General features: G+C 31.4%; 1 protein-coding gene across 1 annotated transcript; it reads right to left on the bottom strand.

The window, feature by feature from the left end:
• Positions 1–4,234: 4,234 nt before the first annotated feature.
• Positions 4,235–14,225, bottom strand: LOC136206829 (uncharacterized). Its single transcript, XM_065998012.1, has 8 exons — positions 13,867–14,225; positions 12,650–12,716; positions 11,148–11,187; positions 8,876–9,008; positions 7,390–7,461; positions 6,258–6,335; positions 4,836–4,897; positions 4,235–4,746 (listed from the first exon to the last, which is right to left on the bottom strand). The coding sequence occupies exons 1-8, from the start codon at positions 14,134–14,136 to the stop codon at positions 4,680–4,682; spliced, it is 789 nt and encodes a 262-aa protein (XP_065854084.1). The 5' UTR covers positions 14,137–14,225; the 3' UTR covers positions 4,235–4,679.
• Between the last annotated feature and the right edge of the window lie 312 nt (positions 14,226–14,537).

The raw sequence follows: 14,537 nt of genomic DNA, 5'->3' as shown, positions 1-14,537 counted from the left end.
TTATTTATTTAATTAAAAGCTTAAATAATTGTAGTTTTATTAGCATCTGGCAGTTGATTATTCCAAAGTTTCATACTTTACTTTATAAAATAATTTCATAAGTAGATTAACGTACAACTTTGTCATACATTTTGTCTTACACGTCTGAATTATTTGGTTAATAAGGGATATCATCAAACAATGATAATAAATTATTATTATTATTATTAGAAATTGGACGAAAAGGTACTAATAAGTTTCTTAGCTTTTACATTTTTCTTAAATTATCATAAATTGGAGATAAAAGATACGACGACAAAACTTTACGTATAATAATTTAATGGGCTACCTTTATTATGTAGAACTGTTGAATAACAATGAAAGGATACAAATCAAATCCTGTATAACCGATCCCACAACAACTACAATAAGCTATCTAGAAGGAGTTGTGATTAATTCACGAATATTGATAGAAAGGAGGGGGACATGCAACTCTTGAGGAGAGGAAAGGAGAGAGATTTCTTTAATACTAATTATATAGTTTAGATGTGGCATAATGTTCTATTTATATGTCACTTTTTTTATTTATTAAAAGCTCGTGGAAAAGAGGAGTGCGAAAGGAAGGGCATCCTAACAAATGGGAACCAAACCAAACCCAACCCAACCCACCAGAGATATATAAAAGAATGAAAAATTAAAGAATACAAGACGTTTTAAAATGCAAGAAGAAAAACAAAAAACTATGAGAACCTATAGGATACCCTATTACAATAGTCTTTGCGTTCGTTACAAAACTCAGGAGCGCTATGCCACCAAATAAAGGAGTCTGTCGATGAGCCGTATCTAGCTAAGGCATCTGCAACTTGGTTACCTTCCCGAAAGACCTGAGAAATGAAGAAAGCCATTTTGGAAACTAAAGATAAACAATATCCAAGGGATCACCCTACAATTGGTTTTGAAAAGATTGACCACATAAGTCGAGTCCACCTCTAGCCAGAGCTGATGCCAACCTCTAATCCAGACAATGGAGATCGCCCGCATCTATTTATATGTCACTTATTAGGAGTAAACCTAATCCTAATAGAACCATGTCTGGCTCATTCGTGTTACATGTGGATAATTAATTAGGCTCATCTGACCCAATTAATTAATTTCTATATTTCATACTCGCACGTAACAAGACATATTTCTTATCTTATCTCTTTCATACTCACAAATAGTTCATGTGATCGACATACTATTGAGAGTTCTAGTACCGTATACTCATTGGGATATAAAGTCTCTTGTATACATGTATCAAAACAAGTACTATATACTCATTGGAGATATATAGTATTTTTTACGAACATGTGTTAGGAGTATTTTTGTACCTCATCCCAATTAAAAAATTATAAATTTTTTCTCAAAAAAAATAAAAATAAATTTAATATATTAAAAATGGGAAAAAGAATAAAACAAAAGGAGAAAGGCTGGTAATAATGATATAGAGACATTAGACAATTTGTGTTCATAATGTAAGAAACGACATTGCCACTTACAAAGGCATCAACTAAAGACATGAAAGAATATTCTTCACCAAGTCCAAAAGAACATACTTAATCATTTCATGTTAAATTTCACAATTTTGGATAATTTCAAATGATTTTAATATCTTCTGCCAATATTTGAACATATTTATTAAATTGGGTAAATAATTATAAGGTCTCTGTGTTTTTATTTAACTCACTAGCAGATCCATCATGTTATTATAACATCCTTAGGTTTTAGCTTAATCAACTCTTTAGTCCCTTTATTTATTTCTATACATGAAAGTACAAAATTATCTTTAATTATATAAATAAAATAACTTATCTTCTAGTTTTCAACTCTAATCAAAATAATCTTTTAAAAAATCACTTTTATAATTATATATTGTTCTACTCTAATTTTAATAATTTTTATAATATTTATTATTCATTTTTTAATGAGTAATTTCTACGTTACTAAATTAAAATTTATAATTATATGAAAATTAATAAAACAATTAACTAATATTTGAAAGATTATTATTATGAAGGAAAAAAACATAAAATAGAAAAAATATATATTTTATCATTAAAACATATAGAAAAGGGTAATTTTGGTATTTAAATTTTATTTACTCTAATTTGACCATTCACTCAAATATAAGGACTAAGGAGTTGACGAAAATAAAAACTAAGGGACTATATAATCATTTCAAAAAATACAGAGACTAACTAATATATTACGTAAAAACACAAGGATCCTATACTTATTTACCCTATTAACTTTAATCATTCGTCAAAATTAGATATCTCGAATTCAAAATGTGTGTAGTAGACTTTAATTAAAAGAGAAGTCACTTAAAGAGTATTTTAAGTTAGATATCTCGAGTTAAAAGTGTATGCATTAGACTTTAATTAGAAGATACATCATCTAAAAAAGGTTCGAGAAACCTCGAAACCAAAAACATATATATTAACATCTAATGAATTGTGTTTGAGTGCCTAATGATCTCTCCATCCAACTTGTACTTACAAAACCAATTAAGATGGTTGACTTAAGTAGTTAAGAGCTTCAAGTTCAAACTAGAAATCTCGAATTCGAATCTTAATGTATGTAGAAAATTTTAATTGGAAGAATATCAACTTAAAGATTGTCTGACGAGTCTCAAGCTAATTAATTAGATAAAGAGGGTGTTTGTTTCAGCTTTTCGGGGGAGCGTTTAGCGTTTCACTCCAAACTGCAGGAAATATAGTGTTTGGTTAGGTTTATATAACCGCAGCGTTTAGCATTTTCTCTGGAAACTGCAGCGTTTTGGAGCGTTTCACGAAAAGCTCCTATTTGGAGCTTTTCATAAACAGCTGTTTGCAGTTAGTTATTATTGACAGAATTATCCTTCTTATTTCCACAAAATACGTTTATTCTTTAACATTATTTATATTTCTACAGCATAATTACTGGAAAACAAGATTTTGTTGCATTCAATAATTTTTTTTTTCTTACCAGAAAATAAATTTTTTATTTTTTATATAGATTATTTTTATTAATATGTGTAAGACATTTTTTTATTTTATAATAGGATAATGTGTAAAAATACGCCTAACATTTATAGCTAAGAGCAATTTTACCTTTAACATCTAAAATGGTGTAATTATACTACTAATGTTGGTAGCCAAAAACAATTTTACCTCTAACATTGACAAGTTGTTTGAGAAATAATTTATCAAATTGTCTTCTTGGTCATTAATATTGTCATATACACTTCACATGTGCACCTTTTTATCATCGTAAGTAACAAATCACAACATATGATTAGACGCGAATTTTTTTTTAAGAAAATTAAAAAAAATATTGTGTTTTGTACGAGTTGGACAAAATAATTTCAAATATTTCACCGAATTTATAAATATTAATTTTCAATTTTATTATTAAATCACAAAAAAAAATGTGAAATCTCTTTTTTAAAACTACTGGTATGTGCAATTGGTGTAGAATAAGAAATAAAATACATATGTTTTCTAATAATATCTGAAATCAATTTGTCAATGCTAGGGGTAAAATTGTTATTAGCTGCCAACGTTATGGGTCAAATTACACCATTTTAGACGTTAAGAGTAAAATTATTCCTAGTTGTAAACGTTATGGACATTTTTTCACATTTTTCCTTTTATAATTTCATCATTGATTAATTTAAAACATGTCCATTTTAGACATTTTAAATCCGAACAGCAACCGTTCAATATAATTTTATCAAACACTAGTAATTAAACAGCTAATAACAAACAGCTAACAGCAACCGCTAACAGCTTACTGCAACTGCAAACAGCTAACAGCAACCGCAACAGCTGTTAGCTAACAGCTGAACCAAACAGGCCCAACTATCAAAAAAAAAATTGTACTTACAATTTGTACTTAAATAAGGTCGCTTAAAACAAGATTATGTAAACAAGAGTAGGCGAGGACGGAGATTACATTCCCCATTCCCGCTTCCCAACCTATAGGGGATTCTTCGTTCCCGTTCTGAATCCTAAATGGGGAAAATTTTGTCGTTGTTTCACTGGGAATTCTCATTCCACGTTTCATTTTGTTTATATATACATATATATAAATTTTATTCTCTTTTTTTTCATTTTCTTTGCATTTGGCCTAATATAACGATAAAATAATAAGATTGAGTTCGAGTTGAATGGCGAAAAGAAAGAATAAAATTGACCTAACCTAATAACTTTAAAAAGAATCACAAAAAACTATATTAAGAAAAACAAAAAATATTTAACGGGAAATTAATAGGGGAATCTTACGAAATCCATGTGGGGGCATTATTGGGGACGGGATCCCCACGAGACGATGATACCTATCCCATTCCCACTCCGTGCGGGATAAACATTTTCATCTCCGCCTTGCAGGAATTCTTATTTCACGTCCCTAATGAGGCGGATTCTCGACAGGGACGAAAACCCTAGTACATATCTTGGCTCGGTTCTTTAATTTTCGTACTAATCCTGCATTTTTATTTATTTATTTTTCATACAAACCATAGTACATACATTTAGTAAGACTCGAACCTAAGAGACCTTTTCCACGCACTCGATCACCGTTACCAATTTAGCGACAACCCGTACTTATTTAGTACTATAAATACAAAGCAAGCAACATTTCTTATTTATGAAGAGAAATCAAAGTTGCAGCAATATCGTTCAGTCATCGATCCATTTTCGACATTGACAATGAACCTTGGCAAGAGCAGCCATATAATCTTCAGATCTGGAATCACAAAACAATGTTCGCTAGTTTAAATCAAATTGCGATTTGATCAATTTACGGAAAGATTCTGAACTGAATTGAAATTATACCTTTGTCCATAGTGAGACTTGTATGCAGCAACTATATGACGTTTAGCTGCTTCTTCTTCATTCTGTAACACCAAAGAATCGGTCAATTTCGATCATTTATATCGACGAAATGGTTATAAGATAAGGTCGTAATAGCAAATATTGAAATATTCGTTCAGGAAGCATCACATTTCAGTTTATTTCTCAGAAATCCGACAGTTATCAGGGGCGGAACTACACTTCTCCGCTGACACCCCCGACTCCTAGGAGAAAATATCGAAAATTTCATTTACGACGAAAATTTCCGTCCAAAACACTAAGTTACTGTCAGTAATTTCGTTTGTCCCAGAATTTGACACATTTGGCTTCACGGTAAAATTGGCGACGAATATTTCCGTCCTGATATTTAAAATCTTACTAAATTTTTGTTCATTGATCTCCGAATATTTGACTCTGGTTTCGACACTGACAATGAGTTAGTTTGATGTACATTTCAAACTCCATTACCAAATACTACTAGAATCTAATAGAAAATATTTCACACAAAAATTCCGACGAGAAACCAAGAAGAAAAACCAATTTTATCGTTGCAATAAAACTAAGCAATTATTCATTATAAAGAAACTAGAGATCTAGAGTTCGCTCTAACGAGCTCTAAATTATTTCCGAGGTAGGCCGTAAGGGAAAGAAGAATCAAAGATAACACTTGCTTTCCTGATTTTACGGTTTAAGGATCTGTAACCTATGTTATATGGAAACGAACACTTGCTTTCGTGAAAAATATGGAAAAAAACATAGAGAAAATGTATAAATAATAAAACTACATATATTTTTAAAGCTCGAGTTGATAGTTAAGACTCAATCATAGTTGTCAGGACTTGAACCCTTGACTGTTTGGTCCTAGAGGACCTGATACCGATTGAACTAAAAGTTCGAGCTGACGGAAATGTGACCCAAAATGTTTTATACAACTTTCTCACAGTTTCGGTTTTTGAAACGTAAAACATTTTAAAATCAACTTTTTGTGCAACATGACCCGTAACTCGACCAAAGATTGGGAACATTACAAAATCATTAAACTAACGGTTGTTTTAGGGAGCCTCTTGAACTAGCCCTAGAAAACCGATTGAGTCCTTAAATTTTGGAGATGTCTCATTAGCACTATAAACTTACTTGAAGTGATTTATTGGTCCTGAACTTGATTAAAGTGACATATTAGCCACCTCCAACTTCAACTTTTCTAAATCTCTTACGGTGCCACATAGCAATAAGAATTAATCATATCAAATTAAGCATGTTCAGAGGGTTAATGAGACGTTTCTAAAGTTGTCAGTCGGGTTTTTAAGCCAAATTCAGAGCGAGTGTGATGTATAATGTATTGAACCATTATTATATATGCTCTATGAAAGTAAACAAAATATTTAAAGGTTGAAGAGGACAAACCTGAGATTCATAGTAGAGGCCAGCATATAATGAAGCATAGAAATAGTCATGTGAATGGCCGGAAAATGCAGTGACAAGCTACACCAAATAAATATTTTGCAACTGAGTTGAATGATCGAGAGAAAATTCAAAATTGAATAATTTTATTAGGACAAATTGAAGTTGAGCAATCATTTTGAGACAATCATATAAGTTTAGTGACCAATGATACAATTAACCCAAGTAAGGAGTGGCCGTAAAGAATATTGTTATGGGAGTGGCTGTAAAGAATGTTGATATAGGAGAAGAAATGAAATAAATGTATTTAAAGACGCATTTTAAAGCGGTGAAAAGAATGAAAGTTAAACCAAAACAAATAATGTCTATGGTATTAGATTTGGATTAAAGGGACAATATCTACATGACATTGAACAGTCGGTCCTAATACCTCGTAGAAATTGCCTGTTTTGATCTAAATCTCGTTTCTTGGACCTCATAGTTTTGCATTTACATGTATTCAACAGAATGTTATAATTGGTATCAAAGTCGACTCTCCACACACAATTAGTTGGTTTGGGAACGAAGCAGACAAAAGGGCCTATCACAACTCGGGGTGGAAGGCCTAAGCAATGAATGACCTTAAAGGATGGAGATAAGGAGTGGCCGTAAAAATGTCGATAGGAGTAGAAATGAACTAAATTTCACGTTGAAACTAGAGAGAGTAACTCGGCTATATTAGTAATGTGCCTTTCTAATATCTGAAGCCGTAAGGTCCAAGGAATGAGACTTGGGCCGAAACAGATAATACCTACATGATATTAGACTTAACATTGTCCAATAACAGTTGGTCCTAATACCATATTGATATTGTCCACTTTGGTCCAAGTCTCGTTCCTTGAGTCTCACGGCTTTAAAACACGTCTACATATATTCAACATGACCATTACAATTGGTATCAAAGTTGACTCTCCATACATAATTTGTTTGGTTTGTGAACAACGAAGCAGACGGAAGTTGGTAGGCCTATAACGACCCAGGGGTGGAATGGATGATCAATGAACAGCCTTAAAAAGTGGTGATAAGGGCATAAATGAACTAAGTCCCATATAGGAAATGGAAAGGGAATGCCTGAGCTATATTAACAAGAAGTTACCTTTTCTGGATCACCGCATTCTTTAAACATTTCGCAAGCTTCTCGCATGACAGGTCTTCGATCTCTGCCAACCTAAAGGTGACAATTGTGTACATGCAACACGATAGAAATTTAACACGAATTCAGTGAATTTAGTGTAATATTAAATAAGTAATAGGTTATTTTGGAATTAATACAAAATTGAAACATAAATTTTTAGGCTTAGTTAAAGATTGATCCGTTATTATTATTATATCTTCATATGTTTTTACATGTCATCTTAATAGAAGTAATAAAAAATTAAAATTGTCGCTCGCGAATATGATTGACCACAAATATTTACTTAAAGATAGTAAAATTATAACTGACCCGTGAACATGGCATGATATAAGCGGATTAGGGATTTCTTAAATAGATTTTGAGTAAAATATTTGGACAGTCAGAGTTAATCTATTAACCAAAAATGATATAAATATTTAAAAGTATTACTATATACTCTTTTACTTTTAAGTTAAGTATCACTATTAACATGGGTAAATTGTACGAATAGTCACTGAAGTTTGAGATATGTTTCAAAGGTCACTGAACTTCATCTTCTTTCAATAGAGGCATTACTTTCGTTTTTTATTTCAATAAAGTTATTCTGACCAATCCAGAAAAAGAAAAAGTCACCGGAATAGTGATATATCTTACATGATTATCACTTGTTGGCCAATGTACTTTTTATTTTTTATTTTTGTTGTCACGTGATTATCATATCATAGTAAAAGTCGGTTTGTTTTCAACGTGGTTGTCACATTATTACTATATCAGTGACTGTTTTCTTTATCTGAATCGGCTGAAATGACTTTATTGAATAGAAATGAAAGTTCAATGAAATTATTGAAAGACAAGGAAGTTTAGTAGGCATGTAAACTGGGGGAATAGGGAACACATTTCTCATTCCTGTCCCCGACTAGTCCAGGATTTCCCATCCCCGTCCCTGCGAGCTAAACGGAGACAAACTTATCCCCATCCCCACGGGGATCTCCATTCCCCGCTTACAGATGTTCCAAAAACGTTATCCACGTTACTCACACTCCGCGGAGAATCACTGTTTATGTTAAGAAAATTAGTAAATACAAAACCTTTAAGAAACAGTGGCTAATATACCACGTATTAACAATCATTTTCAATTTTTTCAAATCATGAAAAAACTAAAAATTGAAAACAATCCATCACCTAATTAAAACGTACTTAAATCATCCAAACGAATCAATTATCACGGGGAATAATCGGGGATCCTCATCGGGGATTAATGGGGCGGGGACGGTGATCCCTGCAGGGTCCCCACCCCATCACGGGGGACAAAATTATTTCCATCCCCATTCCATGAGGATCCTTGTCACGGATTCCCCGTCCCACGTCAGGACGGGTCACCGATAGGATTGACTTAACCCGATAATTGATACGATACGAAAGCAATAACTGAGCATAAGTATTCTAGTTAGACCATATGTATATATACCTTAAGAAATCGTTGTCTTGCTTGAGCAACTCCATACAATTGAGCTTCACAAAGAAAGCACCATATTGCTTCCTCTGTATCATTTGGATTTGCTGCAACATCTAACCTAAACTGCTCTGCTCCTTCTTCAAACCTATTTTTAATTTGAGAATAATAACTTTTTAATATCTTCAAATTTATAAAACAAATAACTATACAAAGAAAATTTTGTCGTCCGTCACAATAACCCGCCATGTGTTTTTAATTCTATAAATTTATGAGGTTGCCAGGACTCGAACCCTTGACCGTTTGGTCCAAGCAACTCTAATACCATGTCATGGAACCGTTTGAACTAAAAGCTCAAGATGATTAAGGCTTAATCATATATCTTATCTTAATCTCTGACACATTCTAATCCCCAAATAAATATGAAAATTTGTAAATTGATTTCCGAAACAATACATTAGTCTAATTTGATAAATATTACTGTCATAATTTGGTTTTGTTTTTTCATTTTTTTACTAATTGTAATTTTGTCATAATAAGTACATTAATTGTGAAAACAGTTATTTTATCGTATGAATGTTTCGTTACATCTTTATATATTTATGACAAAAATGACATGGCAATTTGTTTTTATCATAATACGTATTAAGTTCTATTTTCTTGTGATAAATATTTCGACAAAATATTTTTTTTCTCACGATTTCTTTTGGTTTTTTTACATTTTCTTACTAATTATTATTTGATCACAATAAATACATTTGTTGTGATAAAAAAAATTATTTTTACGTATGCATTTTTGTCACAACCTTATGTATTTATGACAAAAATGTGTGACAATTTTTTTTGTCATAATCTTGATTGACTGGTGCTTTATTGTGATAAATATTTGGACGAAACATTATTTTGTCATAATTTTGTTTGGAATTTTCACATTTTTTACTAATTATTTTTTCGTCACAATAAGTACATTAATTGTGACAAAAATTATTTTGTCAGACGAATTTTCGTCACAATATTAGATATTTGTTGTAGTGTAATATTCGGATTAAATGCACCATTTGTCACTGAATTTACATGGTTGTCTTAAAATGGTCATTCAACTTCAATTTATCTTAATAAAATTATTCAACTTTAAATTTTGTCTCAATTAGGTTACTCCGAAGATTTTAATGATTAAAAGCATTGAAATGATGACATGGGTTCAGTATAAGTCAACTAAGATCTCTGACCGAAACGACACATGTCATCCACGTATGCGCCACCCGGCAGCCACGTGTAAGTTATTTTTATGGAAAAGAAAACAAAATTTAGTTTTTTTTAATAAAAATAACAAACACATGGCTGCCACATGTCGTTTGGGTAAATTACACCCATGGCCACTGAACTTTATCCATTTTCACATTATGGTCATTGAACTTCATTTCTTCCCGGTATGGTCACTGAACTTTACATTTTTTAACACCGGTGGTCACTCAAATTTAACTAACTTCTCAAAATGACCGTTAACGATCTTTAATGATATCAAAATGAAAATATTCAAGAATTAAAGTTGTTTAGAACGACATTTACCATGAAACCGCATTTTTTATTTTCGAAAATCACATTTTTTAGAGCTTTCTCTCTCTAAAAATTCACTTTCTCACTCCTAACCAAACAACACCCAAATGACCTCAAAACGAAAATTTTCAAGAATTAAAGTTCCTTAGAATATCATTAACGATTTGGATTTTTTATTTTTAGCCGTCAACGGTCGTTTTAAGACGTTAAGTGGCCACCAGTGTTAAAAAGTGTAAAGTTCAATGGCCATACCTAGAAGAAATGAAATTCAGTGGCCATCATGTGAAAATGGGTAAAGCTCAGTGGCCATGGATGTAATTTACCTCATGTCGTTTCGATCAAAGATGTGAGTTGACTGATGTTGATGTGTCATCCATGATATCATTTCGATGCCCTTTTAACTACTGAAATCGGCGGAGCGACTAATTAAGACAAAACTCAAAGTTGAATAATTTTATTAACACAATTGAAGTTAAGTGATAATTTTGAGACAATAGTATAAGTTCAGCGACTAAATAGTACATTTAACCCGTTAATATTCCATTGAATTTTTATGCACAAATTGGCCAAAATGACTTGGTTGAAATCATAACCTTAATAAATCAAATTTCAAATTAAAGTGACCATCTATGCAATTTATCTATTATCTCTCTGGATTTAGGAATAACTTGTCAAATTAGGATATTTCCTTAATTTTCTAAGAAAAACTAAGATATGAATTAATGAGTACCTATCCACATAGTAAAGTGAAAGCCCCCTTTGCCAAAGATCTATATCAAAACCAATAAAAACTTTAATCATCACACTGATCTGAAATTCAACCATTTCTCCAAAATCACAAAACAAATTGGGTAACTTACAAAACTAAACCACTCTGAAGACTTCAAAAGCAAAAAGACACCGAAAAAGTAATATGGTTGTCACATTATTAGTAATCAACTTTCACCGCTAAATGGGATGACATGTGACCGCCACCTAGCTGATTGAAACGACATGTATCAACTAGGTGACAACTACATGTCTTTTCATTTAGCTAGGTGGTATCCATGTGTCGTTTCGATCGGTGAATGTTTACTAGTGTTGACATGAAAGTCACATTAGATTTCCAACGTCTTTTTGCTATTAAAGTCGCCGGGCGAATTGATACAAAGTTCAAAATTGAATAATTTTATTAAAGATAAATTAAAGTTAAGTGACTATTTTGAAACAATTATAAAAGTTTAGTGATTAATGATGCGTTTAACCCAATTATCCAACCTTAACTATATAGCTAACATTCAAAACAAGCTTTAGCGGTTCTCATAACTTTGCTCATACGAAAAGTCTGATTACCGAATCACTAACCAAACCAAAATTTTAATTTAGTTCAGCTATTTTTATACTTTTATTCAGTTTATTTTTAAATCAGTTATTCTAAAAAAAATCGATTCAAGCAAAGCTGAACCAAAATTTATATACAACTAAAAAATTTATAATTCTATTTTTATATTCAGGAAAGTAAAATAAAATTCATATTATAAATATTAACCAAAAAAATTGGCCCATTCTGAATTTTATTTTTGTAAAAGCAATAAATTTTCTTGGATAAATTTCAAATAAAACTCCGTGATTTCACTAATTTTCAGATAAAGAACTGCGATTTACTTTTTTGAAAGTAAGGACTGAGGTTTTCAACTTTAGCAAAATAAGGACTTTTTCGATTGATACTATTAAAATCACCGTTGACGACTTCAAAAATCTAATATTTTAAACTACTTTAATCCTTCAACTTTTTTATTTTGAGATTATTTAGATGATGTTTGGTAAAGAGAGAAAGTTAATATTTAAAGAGAAAAAGTTCCAAAAAAGATGATTTTCGAAAATCGAAAATGTAGTTCCATAGCAAATATGACATTGAACAACTTTAATTCTTGAAAATTTTCATTTCCAGGCCGTTAAAGATGGTTTTAATAGCATTAATCCAAAAGGTCATTGTTTTATTTGAAATTTACCCAATTTTCTTTTATAAAAATATCTACGTTTATTATTTGGTTGCTAACGGAACTGAACAGAACCGAAATTTTTCTCTCTGGTAATGTTCAGTTGCCTATCATATTCGGTTCGGTTTCCATGATGACATAAATTTCAATTCAGTTAATTAAAAAGTTCAGTTCAGTTAATAACCGAATCAGACCGATGCTCAACCTACTCTATCCTTTTCCCAAATAAAAATTGATAAAACTTAACACTTACAAGCCCTTTGGCTAGAATCCAATTCTATTGCCTTGTCAAATTCTGCTACGGAACCTTCAACATCGCCCTAAGCAACACAAAAAGAAAACTATAAAATAATAATGAAATTCAACATCCTCTAAGAGAAATGAGTAAATTAACCTTTTGTTCCCTTTTACATTTTATTATATAACCTTCAATTTTATACATAAAAGTGTACAATATTTTAGTGACCTCCCACTAAAGTGTATAGCAGTCAATAATTTTGACCCGTCAACATGAAGTCAACGCACCACATAAGCAATTTAACTTCTATAAAAGTCAAAATTGGTCATGTGGCGCATTGACTGGTCAACTTTTAACTTTTATAAATGTCAATTTACTGACATGATCCGTTGACTTCACTTTAACCGGTCACAATTATTAACCTACTAAATTTCAGTATGAAATCAACAAAAGGTTGTATGCTTTTGTTTGCAAAACTGAAGTACACCAAATAGCATGGACAACCACGTATATAATTTACCCACTAAACTTTATTCATTTTTATGCAATGGCAGTTAAATTTCAAAACATAACATAAAAGTCACTTAAATTTTCTAACATTATGACCACTAAACTTTAATTAACTTCAAAATCACTTCGTTAACCACTTCAAATGAAAATGTCAAAAATTAAAATTGTTTAAATACCACAGTTTTTTTTTATTTAAAAAAGACTTAATACATCACCAGTTTCTGAACTTGTCCATAATAGTAAATTAATTCTCTGAATTTTACAAGTGTCTCACCAACTCCCTAAACTTGCTTATTTCGTATCAACAGTTCCCTAAACTTACCCATAAAAATTAATTAGCACCCTGAAATTTGCAAATATCTCACTAGCTTCCTAAACTTGCTTATTCTGCAACAACTAAATACAAAAGTCGTAATACTAACTCATATTAAGAGTATTTCTGCACCTTAATCCGAGTTAGTATTATAGTTTTTGTATTTAGTTGTTATAGACATTTGCAAAGTTTAGGGACCTAATAAATTTTGATGGACAAGTTTAGGGAATTGGTGGTGATAGGAAATATGAAAGTTCAGGTAACTGGTGAGACAATTACAAAGTTAATATAAAGTTCATGAACCAATCTACTATTATGGACAAGTTTAGGCCTTTAAAAAAATAAATCTTAGGTAAAATTTTGAAAAAATTAAAGTCATTAGAATATGCAGTAAAGGAATAAATTTTACCTGTCTAAAGAGTGCCATTCCGCGTGCAACAGCCAATTTGGCATCCCCGCGTCTTTTGTCGCCGGTTAAAGCGTCCCACATGCCGGAAACTGCAGGAAGAAACAATCTTCTGGGTAATGGGTTATTGTGATTTTGTAGTGGAAAAGAGGAGTTTAAAAAGAAGGATCTGTGGTGGGGTTTTAGCAAAAAATGGGATGAATTATTAGAAAAATGAGAAGAATGAGAGGGTGCTACAAGCAATTTCGGATTTGGGAAATGGGTTAACATCATTGGTGTTAAAGATGGAAACTTTAAAACTTGTGGGATTGGAATTTGATTTCTGAAATTGAGAAATGGGTGTGGTGGTAGTGGTGAGTAGATAGGCTCCTGAAATTAGAAATAATTGTTGATTTTAGAGAGAGGGATAGAGAGGGACATTTATTAGAAGTAACAGGTTCTTAATGTCAAATAAAAAACCTTCCATATATATTTTGATGCGTGTAACATGGATCTACGTATATTATAAAAGGTCTCACTATTTTAATTATTATATAAAGTCACAATATACGTATTTAAATATGAATTGGGGATCCTCCGAATAACATGAAAGACCTATTGTTTAATATAAGAACTAAATTTTGAGGTGAAGTGGATTAGGTACATGAGCATATGCCAGCTACTACTCTACTTGT

Source organism: Euphorbia lathyris, chromosome 9 (genome assembly GCF_963576675.1).
Source record: "Euphorbia lathyris chromosome 9, ddEupLath1.1, whole genome shotgun sequence".
NCBI lineage: Eukaryota > Viridiplantae > Streptophyta > Magnoliopsida > Malpighiales > Euphorbiaceae > Euphorbia > Euphorbia lathyris.
This window is presented reverse-complemented; position numbering and strand designations above follow the sequence as displayed.

Coding starts and splice junctions, on each gene's coding strand:
- LOC136206829 (XM_065998012.1), bottom strand. CDS start 14,136: ATGATGTTAACCCATTTCCCAAATCCGAAATTGCTTGTAGCACCCTCT. Junction 12,717..13,866: donor GAATGGCACTCTTTAGACAG/GTAAAATTTATT, acceptor TGTGTTGCTTAG/GGCGATGTTGAAGGTTCCGT. Junction 11,188..12,649: donor GGATTCTAGCCAAAGGGCTT/GTAAGTGTTAAG, acceptor GTTTTGATATAG/ATCTTTGGCAAAGGGGGCTT.